Source organism: Bos indicus x Bos taurus, chromosome 7 (assembly GCF_003369695.1).
Source record: "Bos indicus x Bos taurus breed Angus x Brahman F1 hybrid chromosome 7, Bos_hybrid_MaternalHap_v2.0, whole genome shotgun sequence".
Classification (NCBI taxonomy): Eukaryota; Metazoa; Chordata; class Mammalia; order Artiodactyla; family Bovidae; genus Bos; species Bos indicus x Bos taurus.
In genome coordinates, this window is record NC_040082.1 from 49638939 (window position 1) to 49659611 (window position 20673).

Genomic DNA, 20673 nt, shown 5'->3' on the forward strand with positions numbered 1-20673 from the left:
CTTCCTTCTCCTAACACATACATACTACTATGTGCTTGGCGATGACTGGAGACTGGTGGTACAGACTGGTAGCTCACGGAGTTTACCCTCCGGTGGAGAAAAGAGTTAAACAAGGAAACAAAACTAGATCATTTCAGAGAGTGAGAAAGCCTGGGAAAAAAAATAAAAGGAAGCTGTGATGCAGAATAAGAATGCGGTAAAGATTTATAGGCTATTTACAGCAGTCAAAGAAGGCTGCTCTGAGCAACTAATACTGAAACTTAGGCTTGAAAGATGAGAAGGTACCAGCCAGGCAAAGAGCTGAGGAAAGACGATTCCAGGCAGACTGAAAACCTAATGCCAAGACCAGGGACAAAGGGTTTGGCTGATGAAAGAAATAGAAAGGCTTCGTAAATACTGCCTCAGGTAAACGCCACAATAACCCTTGTGGGGGTGGGGTTGTTGTTCTTCAGTCACTCAGTCATTTCCAACCCTTTGTGACTCCATGGACTGCAGCACGCCAGGCTTCCCTGTCCTTCACCATCTCCCAGAGCTTGTTCAAACTCATGTCCATCGAGTCGGTGATGCCATCCAATCATCTCATCCTCTGTCGATTCCTTCTCCTCCTGCCCTCAATCTTTCCCAGCATCACGGTCTTTTCTAAGGAGTCGACTCTTCGCATCACGTGGCCAAAGTATTGGAGCTTCAGCTTCAGCATACGTCTTTCCAGTGAATATTCAGGATTGATTTCATTTAGGATGGACTGGTTTGATCTCCTTGCAGTCCAACAGGCTCTCAAGAATCTTCTCCAACACTACAGTTCAAAAGCATCAAGTCTTTGGTGCTCAGCCTTCTTTATGATCCGATTCACACATCCATACATGACTATTGGAAAAACCACAGCTTTGACTATGGAACTTTGTCAGCAAAAAGTCCACTATCATATTAGATGGTGACTGCATCCATGAAATTAAAAGATGCTTGCTCCTTGGAAGAAAAGCTATGAAAAACCTAGATAGCGTAAAAAGGGGGGTGGGGTACTATTCTAATTGCCATTTTGCATTTGAGAAAGCTGAGCCTCATGGAGGTTGACCAACATGTCCTGGGTGCATTTAATTCATTCACACAGCAAATCCGGGGCAGAAGCAGAGCTGACACAGAGCACAGCACACACAGATGAACTGACAGGCTTCCTTCTCTGATGTCTCAGATCTCTGACACGAGGGTCTGCATGCACACTCCCAGCTCACCAGCCCTGCACGGAGATCACCCTGCTTCCAGGTGAGGCACTGAGCGTCTCACTCAGTAAAGCCCAGCTACTGGGCTTGTGCTGGCAGGAGGCCTGTCTGTCACATGATGTCTTAACCAGCGCTCTTTCCCATCCCAGGTCAGGCTGTTTATCCTTTCTTCAGGAAGTTCATCTGAAATACACATCCCGTGACGGCCTTTTGGCTGTACTAAATCTGTTTCAGGCCTTGCAGCCAGAGCAGCAGCTGAGTAATTCGAAGGGGGACATGGGGAGAAGAGAACAAACGTGGGTGTGACTTTGCAAGACAGCTAAGAATAAAAGAAAGGTCAAAGGAAGGTTTCAGGTTAGCCTGAGCTGGGCCCCCAGGATGGAGGTCCAAGGGCAGGTCCAGGAATTCCAGTTCAGGAATGCAAAAGAGCTCAAGGGGCAGCCCCAATCCCCATCCACAGGCCGGACCCCCAAACCTGTGTTTCCAGAGCAATCAGTCCAGCCTGATGGGGAGTTAAGATCTTGGACATGGGGCTCAAGGACTACTCTTGGGGTTGACTGGGGGGCACTCTACCACTGACAGGGTGACCTTGGGTAAGTCATTTCCCATTTCTAAGCCTTGAAGCTTTGGGGGAAGACCTGGTCCCCAGTCAGTTTCCCTCCAAGGGTTACTAGGGAGGCCGGTCTGGAGGCAGCCACACAAGGGCTCTGTGAATTGTTTCTCGGCCTAGCTCAGTGCCTGGGGCGTGGGAGGCTCCAGGCAGATTTGATGAATGGAAGAATGAGTGAACCAAAAATGAACTCTGACCACTGGGGAGATTAGAGTCTCAAAGAACCCATTCCAGAGGGAAGTGATTCACAAGTCATTCAGTGTCATCAGCACTGGAAGGAAGGAGGGGTCAGGCTTTCACAGCCAGAGGAAAAAGGCCCAGAGATATTCTGAATTATCACAAGTATCAGAGCTGGAAGGGCCTGTGGGGGTCACACAGTGACCAGGGAAGTCAAACATGCAGCTTGTGGGTCCCATCCCTCATGCCCCCACCCACTGTTCCTTCCATGCCCTTTCTTAACACAACCCTCCAGGCAACACTGTGGATCATCTGGGTTGGAACTCACAGGGAAGCCTATTTGCCATTCTTTTTTGGGGTGGGGGGAATGAAGGTCCAGGAGAGACTTGTCAAGATCACACAGCAAGTTGGGAGGCAGGTAGGGAGGATGGTCAAGGACTTACTAGGTACTCGGCATGGTGCTGAAATGAATACCAGATGGTAGAGACCGCCAAGGAGCCCCAGCAGGTTACAAAATGACTAACAGAAGGCCTTCCCACTCTGTCCTCAGCCCTCCCTTAGCAGTTCCAGCTCGGAACAGCCAGGTGGGGTCAGGGAAGAGAGTCCGGCCCTGCCCTCGGCATGGTCCCATCAGCACCCCAGGATAATACATCACAGGGAGCCAGGCCGCCCCTCTCCTCTTCCCAGGCCCATTAGCTCAGCTCTCCCAGCTCTGCTTAGAAACGGAGTGCAAATTAATGGAAAGTTAATCAGCTGAGGAAGGGATATTAATAGGCTCGTCCCCACCCCCAATCTTCCTGAGCGTTCTGAGACTGGAGAAAAAGGAACCTTCAAGAAACCAGAGGGAGAACCTTCACTCTGAGCACCTAGAGGGGCCTGAGGGAAAGACAACAGAACAGAGTTCAGGCTCCCAGGGCCAGAAGAACACTCAGAGACTGCCCCCATTCACGGGGGTGCAGGAAACCCAGGAAGTCACTTTCCCTTCCTTTTGTCTGGGGGTAGGTCCACAGAGGCTAAAAGGACCCAGTGGCTCTCTCCCTATAACAGATTAAGGACCGCTGATCTAATCCGTGCTCTTTCCTCATTTCTCACCTGGGGAAACTGAGGCGCAACAAGGAGGAGCTACTAGCCCAAGGCCACACAGCACATGGTGACAAAACCAAACGCCTGCCTCTTCCAAAAATGTTTACTAAGTTTAGCCTACGGTGGCCCTGGCCCCAGTATTCTGGGCACACAAACAGAAGGTACTGTCCCTGCCTCCGGGGGCAGTTGTCAGCTCTTTATGTAAAGATAGCTGTTCTCCACTCTCCGGGTCTGTTTCCATAGCGATGGTGCCACCTGACTTGTGAGAACATGGCTTTGACTCAAGGCAGCATGCCTATACGACTGCCACTGGTCAAGTGAGGACTCTGTCCCAGTCAGTGGCGGAGGCGTATTAGAACCTCTGGGCTCTGAATTCCATCAAGGACTCTGGAATGGGTCATGTCTGGTCCTTGGCAGGAAAGAAAACATTGCAATCAGTTTCTTCATTCAACACCTATGACCGAGTCTTTTCAATTCAATGTGCAAGGGCCTCACAGAGGAACAAAATACTGCTTGCCCTCAAGGAGCTTGAATTCTGAAGGTCACATGCATGCACAGGATGGGAGCCCAGAGAGGAAGTGACTGACCACCTGCCTTAGGAAGAGCTAACGTGAGAGCTGGGTGTTGAAGGATGTATTCACAGAAATATTTGTTAATTATTTAACAAATAAAGAAAGTGCTGGTCTCTGTGCACAGCCTGGGACCATGACAATTTACAGTGCTGTATCAGCCCCCAAGCTCCAGGGGTGGAGAGGGGATCGAGGAGGAATCAGGCACCGATCATGTAATCACCCTCGCAGAGGGGCACCGGGGTGTGATGGGTGGCGCAGGTTATGGAATGCAGGGCATGAAGGGGAGAGAGGCAGTGTACGCAGAGTTCCACCACAGTCCTGACCATCTCTGAAGATTCTTCTGCCTTCCTTGCTATGCAAAGAGCCCAAGGGCCACACCAGGCTGACTTGTGTCTGAGGTCATTTCATGCACATCGTAGGCTCCTGGCAGGAGCTTACTAGTGGGTCTGGCCAGTCTCTGAGTAGGCAGGGCCTGTACAGTTTAGGTGGGGATGGTCTTTAAGTTGCTAAGTGAAAGTCACTCAGTTATGTCCAACTCTTTGCGACCCCATGGACTATAACAGTCCACAGAATTCTCCAGGCCAGAATACTTGCGTGGGTAGCCTTTCCCTTCTCCAGGGCATCTTCCCAACCCAGGGATCCAACCAGGTCTCTCACATTGCAGGCGGATTCTTTACCAGCTGAGCCACAAGGGAAGCCCAAGAACACTGGAGTGGGTAGCCTATCCCTTCTCCCGGGAAAAGGATCTTCCCGACCCAGGAATCGAACCAGGGTCTCCTGCGTTGCAGGCGGATTCTTTACCACTGAGCTATCAGGGATGGTCTTTAGGCAGCATCCAAATCCCTCTCGCTCATCAGTTCTCTATAACCTGAAAGCATTTCCTGGAAGTTGGCCCCACTCTGAGGGAGGGAATAGCAGAGTGCAGTTTGCCCCATTGTTGTGACAAAGAATGGAGGCCCTGGATGGAGCCAGAACCAGACCGCAGTCCTGCTGATCCTCACACAACAGCGAGGGGGTTGGGTTCCTGCATTAGAGTAAACTTACACTGGCCCTTCCTAACTGTGTGGCCTTAGGCAAGTTACTTAACCTCTCTAAGCATCACTTTTCTCATCTGTAAAATGGGTTACTGATAATTTTTGTACTGATAGGTTAGAATAATCTTGGGGAAAATCCAACTCCTTCCCTGGTGGCTCAGATGGTAAAGAATTTGCTTGCAATGCAGGAGTCCCAGATTCTGTTCCTGGGTCAGGAAGTTCCCATGGAGAAGGGCATGGCAACCCACTCCAGTATTCTTGCCTGGAGAACTCAATGGACAGAGGTGGGTTACAGACAATGTGGTTGCAAAGAGTCAGACACAGCTGAGCCGCCATCACTTTCACTAATATGACCCAGAAGAGCAGGCATAATCTGGCCCCTGCCTAGCCTATCCCCACCCCCCATTTCCTGACACTTTCCCTTTAGCTATTGCCCTCCAGCTCTTCGGCTCCCCAACACAGCAAGCTTTCCTGCTTCCTGGCTCTGGGATCACCATGAGGCTCCTTTGTCCTCCTTCAGCTGAAGCATCTCTTAGAAAGGACTTTCCTGACCACCCAGTTTCTTCAGACGCTCCTCATCCCAGGTTTATTCTTATTGTGCCCATGTCCCTAGTGACCACTGTTTGACTATGTATTACCTGATCTAGGGTCAATCTTCCCTCTAGACCGTAGAGTCCACTGTTGAATGCAGTGTCTGACACACATACGGAGCTCCATAAACATTTCTAGAAGGAATGATACAATTTGTCAGTGGAATTATTTGAGATGATACTCTTGGCACACTGACTTGGCACATGGTATGTTATTATTGTTGTTATTGTTATTACTATAATTATTATTATATTGTCAGACAGGCACAGGGAGATATGCATTCTTCCTCCAGTGTTTATATAGGAGCATATTTCAAGTGAAGAATAATAACTCCAAATGTACTCATCACCCAGTTTCAACATGGTTAATCTTATTTCACCTATTACTCTCCATGCTGCACACCCACACATGCAAATGCATGCAGGGATTGCTTTATTCTGAAGCAAATCCCAGACATCACATTATCGCACATTAGAGGCCTTCTTAAAGGAAACGTGCCTCCAGGACTGTGGGGCTCACAGGGGAAGAGGCACAGATATGAACTGCAGGTCCTGGCATTGCTTCTTCTTAAAGACCCTCTATGGGAGGGGGGGAGGGAGGTTCAAGAAGGAGAGAATATATATAAATATAAATAATTATGACTGATTTGCATTGTTGTACACCAGAAATCACTACAACACGGTAAAGCAATTATCCTCCAATTTAAAAATTTTTTTAAAAATAAAAATAAAGAAAAAACAAATAAATAAAGAACCTCTAGGTACCAATGGAAATATGGAGATAAATACACTCCTGCCTGAGAGTTGTTAATAAAATTAAGTGAGTGAACATACATACACAGGGACAGTCCTGCCACAGAGAATGGGAGTCAGTCCCATTATGGTGTCAGCCATTATGGCGTCAGCATGGTTATAAAGCTCTGGCTTAGGAGGCAGGCAAACTGGGTTTCAATCTAGTTCAGCTACTAACAAGGTAAATCACCCTAGGCATGTAGCTAAATTTCTCCAAGCCTCAGTTTCCTCATCTGTAAAATGAGGAGATAATCTCACTTGCTTCACAGAGTGGGAATGAGAGTTCAGTGTGATCATTCAAGGAAGGGAGGAACTCGCTCTAGCTCACAGAGAGACTCGGTTCTGACTAGGGGCGTGGAGAACGTAGCTCTTCCCAGTCCCCACTTCCCAGAGGCGATAATACTGCCTCTGAGAGGGTGAGAGCTGCCCAAGACCAAGTGCAGACCCAGGACGACAGACAGGGTCCCAATAGCTGTAGTGGATGAAAATAGCTGTAGTGGATGAAGAGCCTTCTTTGCATATGCAAGTGGAGAAGAAGGTGACTCAGGGCTGCCAGGCTTTCAGGGGCAGAGAGAGGCACGGGTGAGGCAGACGGTGGTGAGGTTCGGAGGGCATACCTGGAAGAGCTCCAAGTCATCAGGGCTGTACTCGCTGGGGTCAGTTTCGGAGTTCTCTGGGCACCACTGCAGCTCCTCAAAGCAGGTGGCTGAGTCAAAGTCATTGGCATCCAGCTGGGAGAGGTCGAGCTCAGGAAAGTCAGCGCAGAGTTGTTCCTCCCCAGATCCCCCACCCTGAGGAGACAGGTAGAAAGGAGGTGGGTCAGAGCTGAGCCTGGCTAGACCCAAGAAGGGACCCTCCTACTTAGGATACTGGCAGTCTGAACCTTTGGCTGCCTTTGTCTAGGGCCTGATTTTGCCAAGTGTCCAAGAAATGCAAAGATCTACTTCATCCTCTTGCAATTGTTGAAACTACCAGGAGGTAGGTCAGGCTCTAGCATTACAAATGCCCCTGCCTGCTATATCTTCCCTTCTCCTCCACACTCCCATACACCCCTCAAAGCCCTGCCCACATAGGACCTCTTTTCTCTTCCCAGAAATGTTTGGTTGAAAACTTGATTACAACCTGTAAATAGAGAACTACTCCTTTCTATAACTGTTCCCATTTGAAAGGGGATTTCTAGAAGGCAACAATCCTTCTATATGAATAAGGAAACAACAAAAAGCAAGAACTGACATCATTGAGTGATTGCTGCATTCCAGAAAAACACTCACTCAAGTTCCCAGAAATAATTGTCATGTCTAAAAGGGTAGACGATTACCCATCAGCAGACAATAGGTAAGTAAAAGTATAACCATCTATATCATGGAATACTACAGTGCTGTTGAAAAGAATGAGGGCATTATGTATGTTATCATATCATACATGCATATCATGTTAAATCTAAACTGCAGAACATTGGCAGGTAAAATACTATCCCACATGTGTAAAAAGAATCAGACACACTCAAGCCGCACACTGTTGATGATAATACATATGAGAATACAGTGCCAATACATAGGAGGTTTAGAAGGCCATAAGTGGTGGGTGGGGTAGAAGAGAGTCAGGAAGGACCTGGTAACAGCACTGACTAAACCGGTGCTTCTCAGAGTGTGGTCCCAGCAGGGGCAGCACCACCCGGAACCTGATGGAAACAATGCAGATTCGCAGCCTAACCCAGACGATAGACTCAGAAAGCGATCACTTTCTCACCCTGGTCTCCCAGGTTTAACAGTTACCAAGGGACTTCCCTGGGGATCCAGTGGTTAAGACTCCAAGCTTCCAATGCAAGGAATTAAGATCCTGCATGCCACTGGAAGCAACCAAGAAATTTAAAAATTTTAAAAAAAAAGTTACCAATAGAAGGGTGCCTTGCAGATTCAGAAACAGCCTGAGCTGGGGGAGGCTGACACAGAAACAGGATACCATGGACACTGGGGTCCAGCGTCTATGAATCACAATCCCCATGTACCAGCTGTGATACCTTGGGCAAGTCCCTTCACCTCTTTGAAGCTCAACTATCTCGTCTGTAAAATGGGATAATAACATCTGCCTCATACGGTTAATATTAAATGAGGCAATGCTATAACTTGGCTTGGTAAGTGCTCAATAAATGGTAGCAAGCAGGAATGGTGACAAATTTTAAAAAATAATATAAAACAGAGTTTCATGGCAGGCAGAGATGGGTGGAACCTCCTTTGAGAACAGAAAGAGGCCTGCGTGACACTGAAGAGAAATAGGTTTTATCCAGGCCTTTTCCTTAATTGTTACCACTTACTAGGCCTCATAAATTATGAATAAATGTATATTATTAGCTCAACTTGACACAGGAAAAAGGCTTTTATCTGAATTTGGGTCAAATGTCTTAATTGGCATTTTGCAAGAATCCTGTACACCCGGGCGGCACCAAGGCTGGTTCTCGCAAGCAGCCAGTCCCTGCTTTCAGGCCAGGTAGCACATGCCCAGAGAGTGCAACTCCAGGGACACTCCCAACCGTGCCTGCCCTCTATCTGCCTGGTCTTCCTCCGAGCCACATGTGTTCAACACTCATGGGAACTAAGCCCTGTGTCACTCGGTGAGGATTCTCAGCCGCCTCCTGGGGCTGCCTCCTCCTCCCCATCTGAGTCGGCTCATGGGGGTACAGTGGTCTTGCCTGTTCTAAACAGACGTTTGGTTTGTTTTCAGTTTTTGGCTGTGAGGAACAAGCCTACAGTACTTGTGTACAAGTCTTTGCGTGATAAAGACTCATACATCATGCAATTTTCTCTCTCTTGGGAATTGCTTGCTCATATGGTAAGTGTCTGTGCATGCGTGCTCGGTTGTGTATGACTCTTTGCAACCCTATGGACCACAGCCCGCCAGGCTCCTCATCCGTGGAATTCTCCAGGCAAGAGTACTGGAGTGGGTTGCTATTCCCTTCTCCAAAGCATTGGTGAACCTTGATAAAAGCTACCTGAAAAACTGCTCTCCAAAGTGGATGTGCCATTGCCCACTCCCACAGGCTGTATGGAAGTTCCTATTGTTCCAGGCCCTCATTAGCACTTGGTTTTGTCAGTATTTAAATGAGCCATGCATGATAGCGGGGGCCTGCAAACATTATATTAAATGCTACTATGAGGCAGGCCCTGTGATGTATAAGACTCAGTGCATTCCTTTATGATTTGCCATCTCAGTGGGAAAAGAAAACACATACATATTTCATTACAGATTTTGTTAGTGCCACAGCGGAAACAAACCAGGTGCACTGATGGAGGACAAGAGAGGGAGGGGAATCTACTTAGATGGGGTTGACCAAAGGCTTCCTGGAGAAGCCAACGTCTGGTTTGAGACGTGAAGGAGGAGCCAGGCAGTTGAAGGTGTGGAGAAGGTTTCAGGCAGAGATCCAGGTGGGGACCAAGCCTAGAGTGTCGGGCACTGCCCACAGGCCAGTGAGGCTGCAGCTCAGCTCTGGAGTAAGGGGAGGGAGAAGATGCCTTCAGAGAGGCAGTGGAGGCCAGCTCAAGTAGGGACTGGATGGATTTGGGTCTTATGCCAAGTGTGATGAGGGCGGTGGCACTAGTGGTAAAGAACCCGCCTGCCAATGCAGGTGACATGAGACATGTGGGGGTTCAATCCCAGGGTTGGGAAGACATCTTGGAGGAGGGCATGGCAACCCACTCCAGTATTCTTGCCTGGAGAATCCCCATGGACAGAGGAGCCTGGGGGGCCACAGTCCATGGGGTTGCAAAGAGTCGGACATGACTAAGGTGACTTAGCACACAAGCATGCACGTGGTGGGGGTGGGGCCAGTGTAGAAGCAAGTGGGTGGGCTAGGCTGACTAGCATCCAGTAGAGACTCAGGCGGGAGGGCTGGGAGGACCGAGGCCCTCCACTGAGGGCCTGTGGAGCAGGAGGAAAGGCCAAAAGCAGAGACACAAAGATGCTCAGCAACTGGCAGCTGGCTGGCCAGCAAAGCCCCCACCTATAAGCTCTTTGGGGAACTCTTTATATATTCCAGAATCAGCCCATCCTAGTAACTCAGAGCAGCCACCTCTGTAAGACTTGCCTCTTGAATCTTATAAACAAGTTTTAAATCAGAATTCCAGAATTTCAGATCAGCAAGGAACCAGCTGTCCCAAGAGGTTGTCCAGGTCTTTGTGGACAATTCAGGAGACCCCTTTCAGAACCAGATATGGTATGTGTGCACAATGCATGTGTGTGCAAGGAATTCAGACTGAACCTCTGAACCTCTTAACCTTTCGTAGACACAGCTAAGAACTTCTGACTCGCCTTCACTTGGCACATATAGACACTGAGGTCCAAGGAGGATAATGGATTAGCTCAGGGTCATCCAATGAGAATCCTTCCTATGAAAGCCATGCCACTGCCTTTACAAAATACCATCAAGGGGCCATGACCACTGCACTTATTGATTTACAGAGCAGCTCGACACACTCACAGTGTACCTAGGACATAAAAACAAAGAAATCTCAGCTTCGCGGCCTTGTCGATTAGGGCTGAGGCCACTCTCTGGCTAAAAACCATTAAGCGTTGCATTAACAGTGATTTCTCTGGCCCTCTCCATATTTAGAGAGGCTTTTGGAGGGGTGCTTCAGGTGACCTAAAGGGCCTCTAATGCGGCCGGCTCCTGTAGGCCCCACTCACAGAATGGTGGGGGCAGGGGCGTCAGAGCACAGGCTGGCCACTATGACTGAGCGCTTTCTATACACCGTGGGCCAGGCCCAGCGCTTCATCTGCATTCTCTCACTGGATTCCTCTAACAACGCTGCCGGTGCACCGTGGGCCAGGCCCAGTGCTTCATCTGCATTCTCTCACTGGATTCCTCTAACAACGCTGCAGGTGCACCGTGGGCCAGGCCCAGTGCTTCATCTGCATTCTCTCACTGGATTCCTCTAACAACACTGCAGGTGCACCGTGGGCCAGGCCCAGCGCTTCATCTGCATTCTCTTACTGGATTCCTCTAACAACGCTGCCGGTGCACCGTGGGCCAGGCCCAGTGCTTCATCTGCATTCTCTCACTGGATTCCTCTAACAACGCTGCAGGTGCACCGTGGGCCAGGCCCAGTGCTTCATCTGCATTCTCTCACTGGACTCCTCTAACAACGCTGCAGGTGCACCGTGGGCCAGGCCCAGCGCTTCATCTGCATTCTCTCACTGGATTCCTCTAACAACGCTGCAGGGCAGGTGTCACTGTCCCCGTTACCACCAATGAGGAAACTCTGAGATCCCGTCAACTGTATTGGTCTGCCAGGGCTGCCATAAGAGAGCACCACAAACTGCGTGGCTCAAACAACAGAAATACTTTGCCTCCGCGTTCTGGAGGCCGGAAGCCTGAGATCAACATGCTGGCAGGGGTGCCGCCTTCCAAGGCCTCTCTTGTTGGCAAGTGGATGGCGTCTTCTCCCTGTGTCTCTCTTCCCATCATCTTCCTCCTACACATGCCAGGCTCCGTGTCCAAATTTCCCTAGATTAGGCCCACACTGATGACCTCATTTTAACTCGATGACCTCTGTACTAGAGACCCTATATCCAGATAAGGTCACATTTTGAGGTAATGGGGATTAGGAGGCCAACATATCTTTGAATGGAGGATGCAGTTCAACCCTTAGCACCCAGGGTCCCAGAAACACAAAGCTGAGATTCCAACCCTGGGTCTCCTGGCTCCCTGCACAGCCTGTGCCATTGTCTGACATCCTGCTTCTAAAGGTGAGAAGGAACTTTTAAAATCATTTCCTCCCATTTATGGGCTTTCCTGGTGGCACAGTGGTAAAGAATCCTCCTACCAATGCAGGAGCCACAGGAGACACAGGTTCAATCCCTGGCTCAGGAAGATCCCCTGGAGGAGGAAATGGCAATCCACTCCAGTACTCTTGCCTGGAGAATCCCGTGGACAGAGGAGTCTGGCAGGCTACAGTCCTTAGGGTTGCAAAGAGTCGGACACGACTTAGCAGCTGAGCATACATGCATGCATTACCATTTATGGATGGGGAGACAGAGCTTTGGGAAAAGTCTGAGAAAGACCCAAGTCACAGGGTTAGCTTGCAGCTGAGCAGGGACAGGCCTGGGGCCACACGTGCTGTGCTGTGCGCTGGCCCCAGGCACAGAGCCCCCGGTGGTCCCCACCACAAGTCTGCTAACACCACTGCGGCAGGAACACCTCTGGCTGCTGCATCACCTGTACGCATTCCTCCAGCAACATCACATCCCATATCTAAGCAGGCTGCAGCTGCCCCAAGCCAGGGAGATAAACACTCCTGGCAATGGATTAATGGTGCTTCATCCAGGTTCACATAAGTGCCTTCATTGGAAGCTTGTGCATCTTGTCAGAAATCGATTCCCTGTTTAAGACAGAATGCCTCTGCAGGAAAAATTGGTGGCTCCACTTTCCAGACTACACTCAGCAAATCGCCTAGCTTAGCGCGCCTGGCCAGAGCACATTCTCAGAGTTATACCTGGTGGAAGGAAGCGGGAGGGGGGAGGGGCAGCTGCACTAACAGAACCTGGGTGCTGGGCCTGCCCGCAGTCACTATGCATCCTTCAGTGGGTTGCCTCCTCTCTTGGGTTCTCACTGCCCCCTCTGGAAAAGAGAATATCAAACACACAGACCCTATGGACCCATCGTGCTCAAGCGATTGATATAATTTTGTACTTATCTAGTTTCTGTGATCCACATAGACTTTGGGATGAAGGCAGAATAAATAAATGAAATTTATGGAGGGGGAAACAAAGGTACAGAAGGAAGGTCTGTATTAACATGGAAAGAGGCCCAGACAAGAAAGACAAAGGGCTAAGCCTGGCTTGGTTACTAACACTCATCCTTTGAGATCAGGACCTAAATTTTGTAGCCTCAGTTTCTATCAACAAAATGGGGATAATAAAAAAATCCTACTTCACAATGTCCTTACAAAGATAAAACAACACAGGTCTAGATACCCAGTGAATGGTGGTCACAGATATAGCACTTAGAGTTGACATTCAAGTGACATTCACAGCTATAATACCTTCCCAGAAGGCAGGAAGGTAGGCAGTGGTCAATGTTCCCACTGCACTGATGGGCAGAGCAGGGCCTCTCAGAGGGTCAATGCTTCAAGAACTCGTCTCCTGACCCATCCCCTCAGTCCTAAACCTGACGCCCTCAATCCTGTTCCTTCAGCCTGCACCAGCCCCCACTCCAGTGTTACTGTGGCTCGTGGTTTCCCTTGGAGGATGACCTTGCCCTAATGGACAGACCACACTGGCTCGCTCTGGGCCTCACACACTCCTTGACTGCCATCTTGGATGCCCTAAGCACTGCCCTACTGCCCGCTTGGAGCCTCCTTCACTGACAAAGTTGTATTTGAAGGTCTCAGGCAAGTTTTCCCTTTTAAATGATTGGGCATGAGATCTATTAGGGGTACAGGTATGTAGCACTGGGCTCACCTTTCCTGCCTCCCTAACCGTGGCAGACACCACTAATCAAACACCGCTCTACTTCCCAATGAGCCCCAAGCATTTGCAACGAGGAGCCTTCATGGCCACTGCTAATCCATTAGACCCAGCCTGGTCTAGACCTATGAGCCTGCGCCTCTATTTGCCTTCTAGGAAGGGAGGGAAGTAAGTACGCAGGAAGTCCCCACAGGGTCATTTCACTATAAAGATGTTTTCCTTTTTCTCCTCCCATCTCTGCTATTTGGCTGGCCTCCCACCCATTCCCCTTCCTAATGTGGAAGCCCACTGATCTTCCTTGAGGACATCATCCCTCCTCCCAACCCAGTCAGTCCAGGTGAGTACAGTCTGGCCAATTTAAAGGGTTTCATCCAGTGATGATGGCAACTGGTTCACAGCAGTGGTTCAGGGTGACCACCAGGAATGTGCTGGAGCATCTGGACAAGGGTGCCCAGCTGCTTGAATGTAATTCTGGAGACACTGAGAGACATTTTTGCTTCTGCCTGAGAATGAAGCCAGCACAGGGAATGCAGAGCAAAGAAGCAAAGAGAGATGTATTCCTGAGAAAAGAGTGTAAACACTTGGATCCAGCTGTGCCTGAAGCCAGTCTAGTCCCTGTTTTTCACAAATATGTGAGTGAATAAGTTCCCTCTCCAGATTAGGTGCCAGCTGGAGTTTATCATCTACCAGTGAAAAAGTTATAATTGATTCATCCCTCTTACAACCAAAAGAAAAAAAATCTAATCTTCCCACTGTCTTCCAAATTAGTACAAAACTCCTAAAGATGCTTCCAGGAGAATAGTAGGAAAAGTAATTGATTTTTAGACCACAAAGAAATACTACCAGCCTCCTCTGAAATAAGACTCAGGAGTCATAGACACAAAATTAAGCTCCAGGAAGAATAAGTAGAAAATGCAGGAGCTCTGAGCCAGCCTAAAAGAAAAAAACATTCTGAGCTTAAAGATAAAGCAGACCATTGAAAGGATCTTTTACCGAGACACTCAAGGCTAAGTGTCTCAAAACATCATGGAGGCCCTTTCCACATGAAAGCGTCAGTCCCAGGCCTGCCGAGGGCAAACTCAGTGACATTCAGCCCTTTTCAACCAGGTCCCAACCCCCAGCCACACAGCTGCCCACTCAGGGCTTAGGGTAAGGTGATTTGATGGAAGATCACCAGATCTGGTGGGAGTGGGTCCTCCAACCCAGAGAGCAAAACAAGTCCAGGGCTCAGAACTGGGCTACAAGGCCAGGCCAGACCCAGACAACCAGAGAGGATGACAAGTTAGTTATCAGTGACCTTGAGAAGGCAGCTCTGATTGGTAGACAGATGAGCAGGAGGTGGGGTCCCTGATATTTCAAAGCACCAATCGGCCCTGGGTCAGTCACCTTAGGACGTGAGGGAGCAGTCAGCTTGGAGCTCCTCAAAGTTTTCATCATTTTGGGCAGTTTTCTGTTACTTGCCATCAAACCTAATCCTAATCAGGCCTTGTCAGGCCTCTGGTACAACAGACGCTTCCCTAAGCAACAGGCCGGGTTAATCCACACTCTTCATCCCTTCCTGTAACAACACACATTGCTAAGGCCCACAGTGCCCCAGTGTCTCAGAGACAACCCTCCAGGTCATCTACACACCTGCCTCCAGTGTCTGGGTTGTTTGTTCAATGTCGGTTGTGTTTTCTCCCAAACACAACTATAATTACAGACTTTTTGGTTTTTGCTGTGCCATGGGGCATGTGGGACCCTAGTTCCCAGACCAGGGATCAAACTCATGCCCTCTGCAGTGAAAGTGCAGAGTCCTAACCACTGGACCACCAGGGAATTCCAATCTTTACAAATTTTATTATTTTTTAAAAATTATTTGTTTATTTGGCCACACTGCACAGCTTGCAGTTCCCCAACTGGTGGGTCAAACTCAGGCCCACAGCAGTGGACGCATGCAGTCTTAATCACTGGACCACCAAGGAATTCTGATAAGTACAAACTTTAATGAAATGGTTCATCAAAAGAAAATATGAGGATAAGAGAAGAGACTTCAACGGAAACTAAGTTGAAGGCTATGGAAGGAGTCAATAAAATTGAGCTGTTTTTGTGTTTTTTTTTTTTCCTTAAAAAGAAAACACAAAACCCTGCTGTCAAATTACGTGTGGGTGAATTAATAGTAGAAGATTAGGAAGACATTGGCAAGACTCTGAAGAATCTGCACTTAGATTGCTTGACGGGAGTCTAAATTCTTCATCCAATTGAGTGCATCCCCAGTCTGGAAACAGGAGCCCTGGCAGTGTGGGCGTGGACTAGGCAGAAGAGAGCTCGGGATTTCAGTGCCAGCAGCACAAGCAGTCCCAGAGCAAAGACTGGTAATAATGAATGTGCATGCCATATGGCTTCATTAAACAACCTAGGTAGGTATTAGGTTTTATGGTTTTGTGCTTTCACTGACTTTGTCTGAGGAATTCCCCTCTCTGGCCCTCCACCTACCCCTCCAACCCCCAGCTGTAGTTCCCACTCTTTATCAGATAAGGTGACTATTATACATGAATTGCAGCCTCCATAGCACAGAAAATTAATCTCTACAATGGACTCCCAGATCTGGGGCTTTAGGCACTGGAGGAACCTAGGGAAACACTTCCAGAGACAGAAGACTCTTATTTTGCAGACAAGGACACTGAGGCAGAAAGTCTCCTGGGACAGGTGTTATCTTAGTCATATCCTTTCTTCCTCCCTGTTGCCTTCCAGCAGCCCCTTTGCCAGCTGAGATCCCTAAGATCTCTGAGAGCTGTGCCTGAGCGAGGTGGCCTAGGGTGAAGCAGCTCCTGGATGTCCTGGCAGGTGGCTGGCACCGAGGTCTTAGGGGATGCCATCAGTGCCCCACCACCCATTCTGGCACCTGCCAGGCGGCCCAGGCTGCCCCTGGCTTGGAAAGCTGGTGTTTTGTTTATCTGAAAAGCGTAAAGTGTACTCTGTGACACAAGCGGACGAGTGAGTGAGGGTGTTCCGGGGCACTGCCATTCGCACACTGTGCTCCCCTACAATTGCTATCAATTTTCTGCACTTGAATTCAAGGGCCTCTTGAACTCAAAGGAGAGCGGCAGGAAAAGCGCTTTGTAAGCTGCGAAGTGCGTGCAGGTATCCACCGGTTGTTAAGACTGGTTGAGGCTGGCCCTGGCTAATCACCTGCTAGTTGCAGGGCGCCCCCTAGCCTCTTTCCATCTCCAGGGACCGGCCTGCAACACAGAACGGTTGTGTGGCTTGAGTTTCCACCCTGGGGCCTCTGTGCCGGCAGCTCCCTAGGCCTGGGAAGCCTTCTCTTGCTTTCATCTGCGCACAGCTGGTCCTTTCTTATCAGCCCCAGCCCAGATTAAGTGTCCCTCTGAGACGAGCCTTGCTGACCACTGTATCCTGAAGTGGCTGCCAACCTCTCTCCCATCACCTACTCCAAGTTCCTCAATTAGCACTTTTCTCTCTCTGATGTCCCCCCACCACTTTTGCCGGTATTTTTTTTAAATTGTAGTAATATATACATAATATAAAACTTTACATTTTAACCATTTTTAACTGGGCAATGCGGTGGCATTAAGTATATTCACACTGTTGTGTAACCAGCAGCAGCACCCCTCTCTAGAACTCTTCCCCGTTTTTCATGTATCTACTTGTATATGTTACCTCCCCCAGCTAGGAGTTCCATCCGAGCAGAAGCTTGTTCCCCGCTGTTTCCCCAGCCCCTAGCAGAGTGCCTAGAATGTAGTGGCTGCTCAATAAACAAAGTGACAGCCATGTGGAAGCGCCCTGTAAAGGGTGGTGCTCAAGAGCAAGAGAATGTAACCCGGACATCTTTTCCATTAAGTCTCGAGACGAGGGCCAACTGCCCGGCAGCCTCAGTTTCCCGATAATGACTTTTGTCCTACTCTGTGAGGGCAAAAGCCCAGGAACTCCTTTTCTTCCCTGGTTCCAGGCCCCTTTGAGAGGCCAAAAATGAAGACACACGATCACACAGGCCACCTGACATTGACACTCACCATTTCAACACATCAGCTCTACCCAGAGCAACGTTTTATCATCACTGAAGGGCAGGCACAAAAATAGATGGCGAGGATCAAATGCTGCCCTCGGCAGTGGTTGCAAGGCCCTGGCATACAAGGACTTGAGGCCTGGGAGGCAGGGGGGTCCTCTGTCATAGGAGGGCACAGACACTGGAAGGTGGAGTCATGGCTGGGATTTGGCTGAGGTGCGGGAGGTACCAACCTCGGGCACCAAACATCCAGCAATCGAGACAGGTCATATTTGATGTAATATTGTGAAAACAATCAAAATTAATGCCCGCCCCCCAATCCAGGATGAGCAAAATATCAAAACACTAAATAAAGACAAGGTCAGTGGTACTGACTTCTCCTTTTGCTTCAGACTATTTGGCTCCGCATGGCAGTCTTCCTACCTTTAAAAGATGTGGTATTATTATATTCAAAATGGATATTTTGGCATCGACTATTAACAAATTAACTAACACACTAACTATTGCAACATATTTAAAGTGTTGCATTAAAATATGACTTATCTTGATTACTGAACTTTCTGTCATCTCAACTTTTGTGCCTGAGCCACGTGTCTCCTTTGCCTCACAGTGCTGCTGCTATTGATGCTAAGTCGCTTCACTCGTGTCGGACTCTGTGCGACCCCATAGACGGAAGCCCACCAGGCTCCCCTATCCCTAGGATTCTCCAGGCAAGAACACTGGAGGGGGTTGCCATTTCCTTCTCCAATACATGAAAGTGAAAAGTGAAAGTGAAGCCGCTCAGTTGTGTCCGACTCTAGCGACCCCATGGACTGCAGCCTACCAGGCTCCTCCATCCATGGGATTTTCCAGGCAAGAGTACTGGAGTGGGTTGCCATTGCCCCCTAATCCTAGTGAGAATGAGTGACTGTATGTTCTGGTGACTGAAATGAGACTGGATCCTGTCCTAGATCCCTTTAGTCTGGGGGCTCGGTTTCCACATCTCTACAATGGAGCCCATAACCCTAGGGTGTTCCAGTCCTGTCCAGTGAGGCATTTGGGACTCTAAAGTGCTATCTATAGGTGAGGAACTGTTATCACATTTTTATCAAAGGCCATAAATGGTCCATGACCATGGTGAGCAGCATTCAGCTTTGAGGTGAGTTGCAACAAACTTGCCTGATTCATAAAGACAGGAGTGAAGTTTGCTAAATGAATAGGTTTTGCTTAAGAAAAGAGATTAGAGCAGATTCATGGTTCTCCCAGCAAGCAGGACCTCCTCTCCCATTCTGATTCCTTTACTGGATGGGAAGGAAGGCAGAGGGCTACAGTGAGCCCTGGGAAAGCACCCACTCCTTGCAGCTGAAACGGACAACCCCTCAACTCCCTGATCACACTGCAGGATCGCTGTCCTTCACCATCACATTTTCTGGAGTTCCCTCAAAATCAGAATATGTTCAAGAGCAGGGGAGGAGGGACTGGCATGTGTCAGCTACCTGAGGGTATGAGAAGGATGAAGAAATGCCTGGAAATGGACAGTGGTGTTATCTGTACACAGTCGTGAATGTACTTAATGCCCCTGAATTGTACGCTTAAAAATGACCAATATTATCTTATGCATATTTTACCACAATAAAATTAAATGCTAAAAGTCCCAGAGACCTAAAATAAAGTGCCTGGCCCACTCCTTCTGGAGGAGTTCTCTGGGGTCCTACGGTGTCCACGTTCTTTGCTTCTATTTATGTGTTCCTTGCCGTGGTTGGCAGGAGACCCGGGGGGAGCTGGGCCAGAGCTCAGCTGAGAAGCCCTTCTGCCTGTTCACACTGTTATAAATAACCCAGAAAGAGGCAGAAAGAGGGGTCTGGCATGAGAGTGAAGGTCAGGCAGCCCCTTCATGGCATTTGAGGAAATGTCACGCCCATCGGGCCAGCAAGGTACCGGCTCACATCTCCAGCCCCCACGCTGCCCAGGGCTGACTGTGGCCATGCTATCGTGCCAGGGAGCATCACTCCCACTCTGGAAGGGCAGCCCCAAGGTGGCCGGCTCCCGGAGGTTCAAACAGAGAGGAGACCATGGGGTGAGTTGGAGGAGCAGAGAATAGCTGAGGATCCCCCAGCCCAACGGGCAGAGGGTGAAGTCAACTTCCCAAGAACCCAGGGCAGGGCTCAGCCACCAACACAGCAGCCTTGGCTTGTCAGCCAATACACACAGCCCGTGGAGGGAGAGATGACTCAGCAACACGCAGCCCACAACTGCCCCTGCTGGGGCTGCTGCACAGCGTGGGAGCCGGGAAGGGCCTCACAGCCCATCTGGTCCTGTGGTTCCCACGCTGGGCTCCCTGGGGAAGCCCCTGCATGCTCTCCACCCCCGCAGCCTGCCAGCGCCCTGGGCTTGGAAGTGGGAGGGATGATGAGGAAGCTAATTAATTAGGTTTTCCATTTTTATTAACTAAAAACTACACAGTGGCAACGCATCATACTCCTATTTAACCTGAGTGAATTCAACATTATAAGCTTGCCAAAAACCAAATACACAGGAAGCCAAATTTCTGTTTCTTTCTTCCATGTTAGAAATACGACGACATTATGTTTTGCACATGAATTTTATACCTCCCCATACCCACACACTCATACCTATTATTCACATATGCTATTTTGTCGGCAACTTAAAGGCTTTATTGGGTTCATTTGAAATCTCAGACTAAGAAGCCACTTTCCAAGTAGGTGGTATCTACTACCAGCAAAGTGGGTATTTCCACACGGTACAGATGCAGAAGCTAAGACCCAGGGAGGTAACATGACTTTGCAAAGCAGAATGTAAATGTTGGAGAGTCTTTATGGGCTCAGGAAGCCCAGGAAAGAAGGTGCTGTGTAGACCACAGAATATACCACCAAAGCTGGGGCTCGCCCACCATCCCCAGGGAACTGGAGGCACAGCTGAGACTAGGGGCTGTTGCTCACCCTCCTGCATTTGCACGAGCCTTCCCCAACTTGTCACCGCCCTTGACAAAAACCCAAAGTCCTCACTGGCCTATGAGGCCTGGCGCAGCCTGGGCCTGCCTCCTCTCGCACAAATTCCTGGGCCCTCTCACCCTTCCCATACTGCGAACACAGCGGCCTTCTTCTTCTCCTGGAGTGAAACTCGCTCAGCTT

General features: G+C 49.2%; 1 protein-coding gene across 2 annotated transcripts in view; it reads right to left on the minus strand.

Moving 5' to 3' along the window:
- PPARGC1B (PPARG coactivator 1 beta) overlaps positions 1 to 20673 on the minus strand; it is a 120583-nt gene that overhangs the window by 29605 nt on the left and 70305 nt on the right. The window contains exons 2-3 of one of the 2 annotated variants that reach the window (XM_027545977.1): positions 6693 to 6866; positions 5332 to 5418 (exon numbers count right to left, since the gene is read on the minus strand). In XM_027545977.1, coding sequence (XP_027401778.1) covers positions 5332 to 5418; positions 6693 to 6866 — 261 coding nt within the window. The remainder of the gene's footprint in view (positions 1 to 5331; positions 5419 to 6692; positions 6867 to 20673) is intronic. The other variant, XM_027545978.1, reaches the window with a different exon arrangement.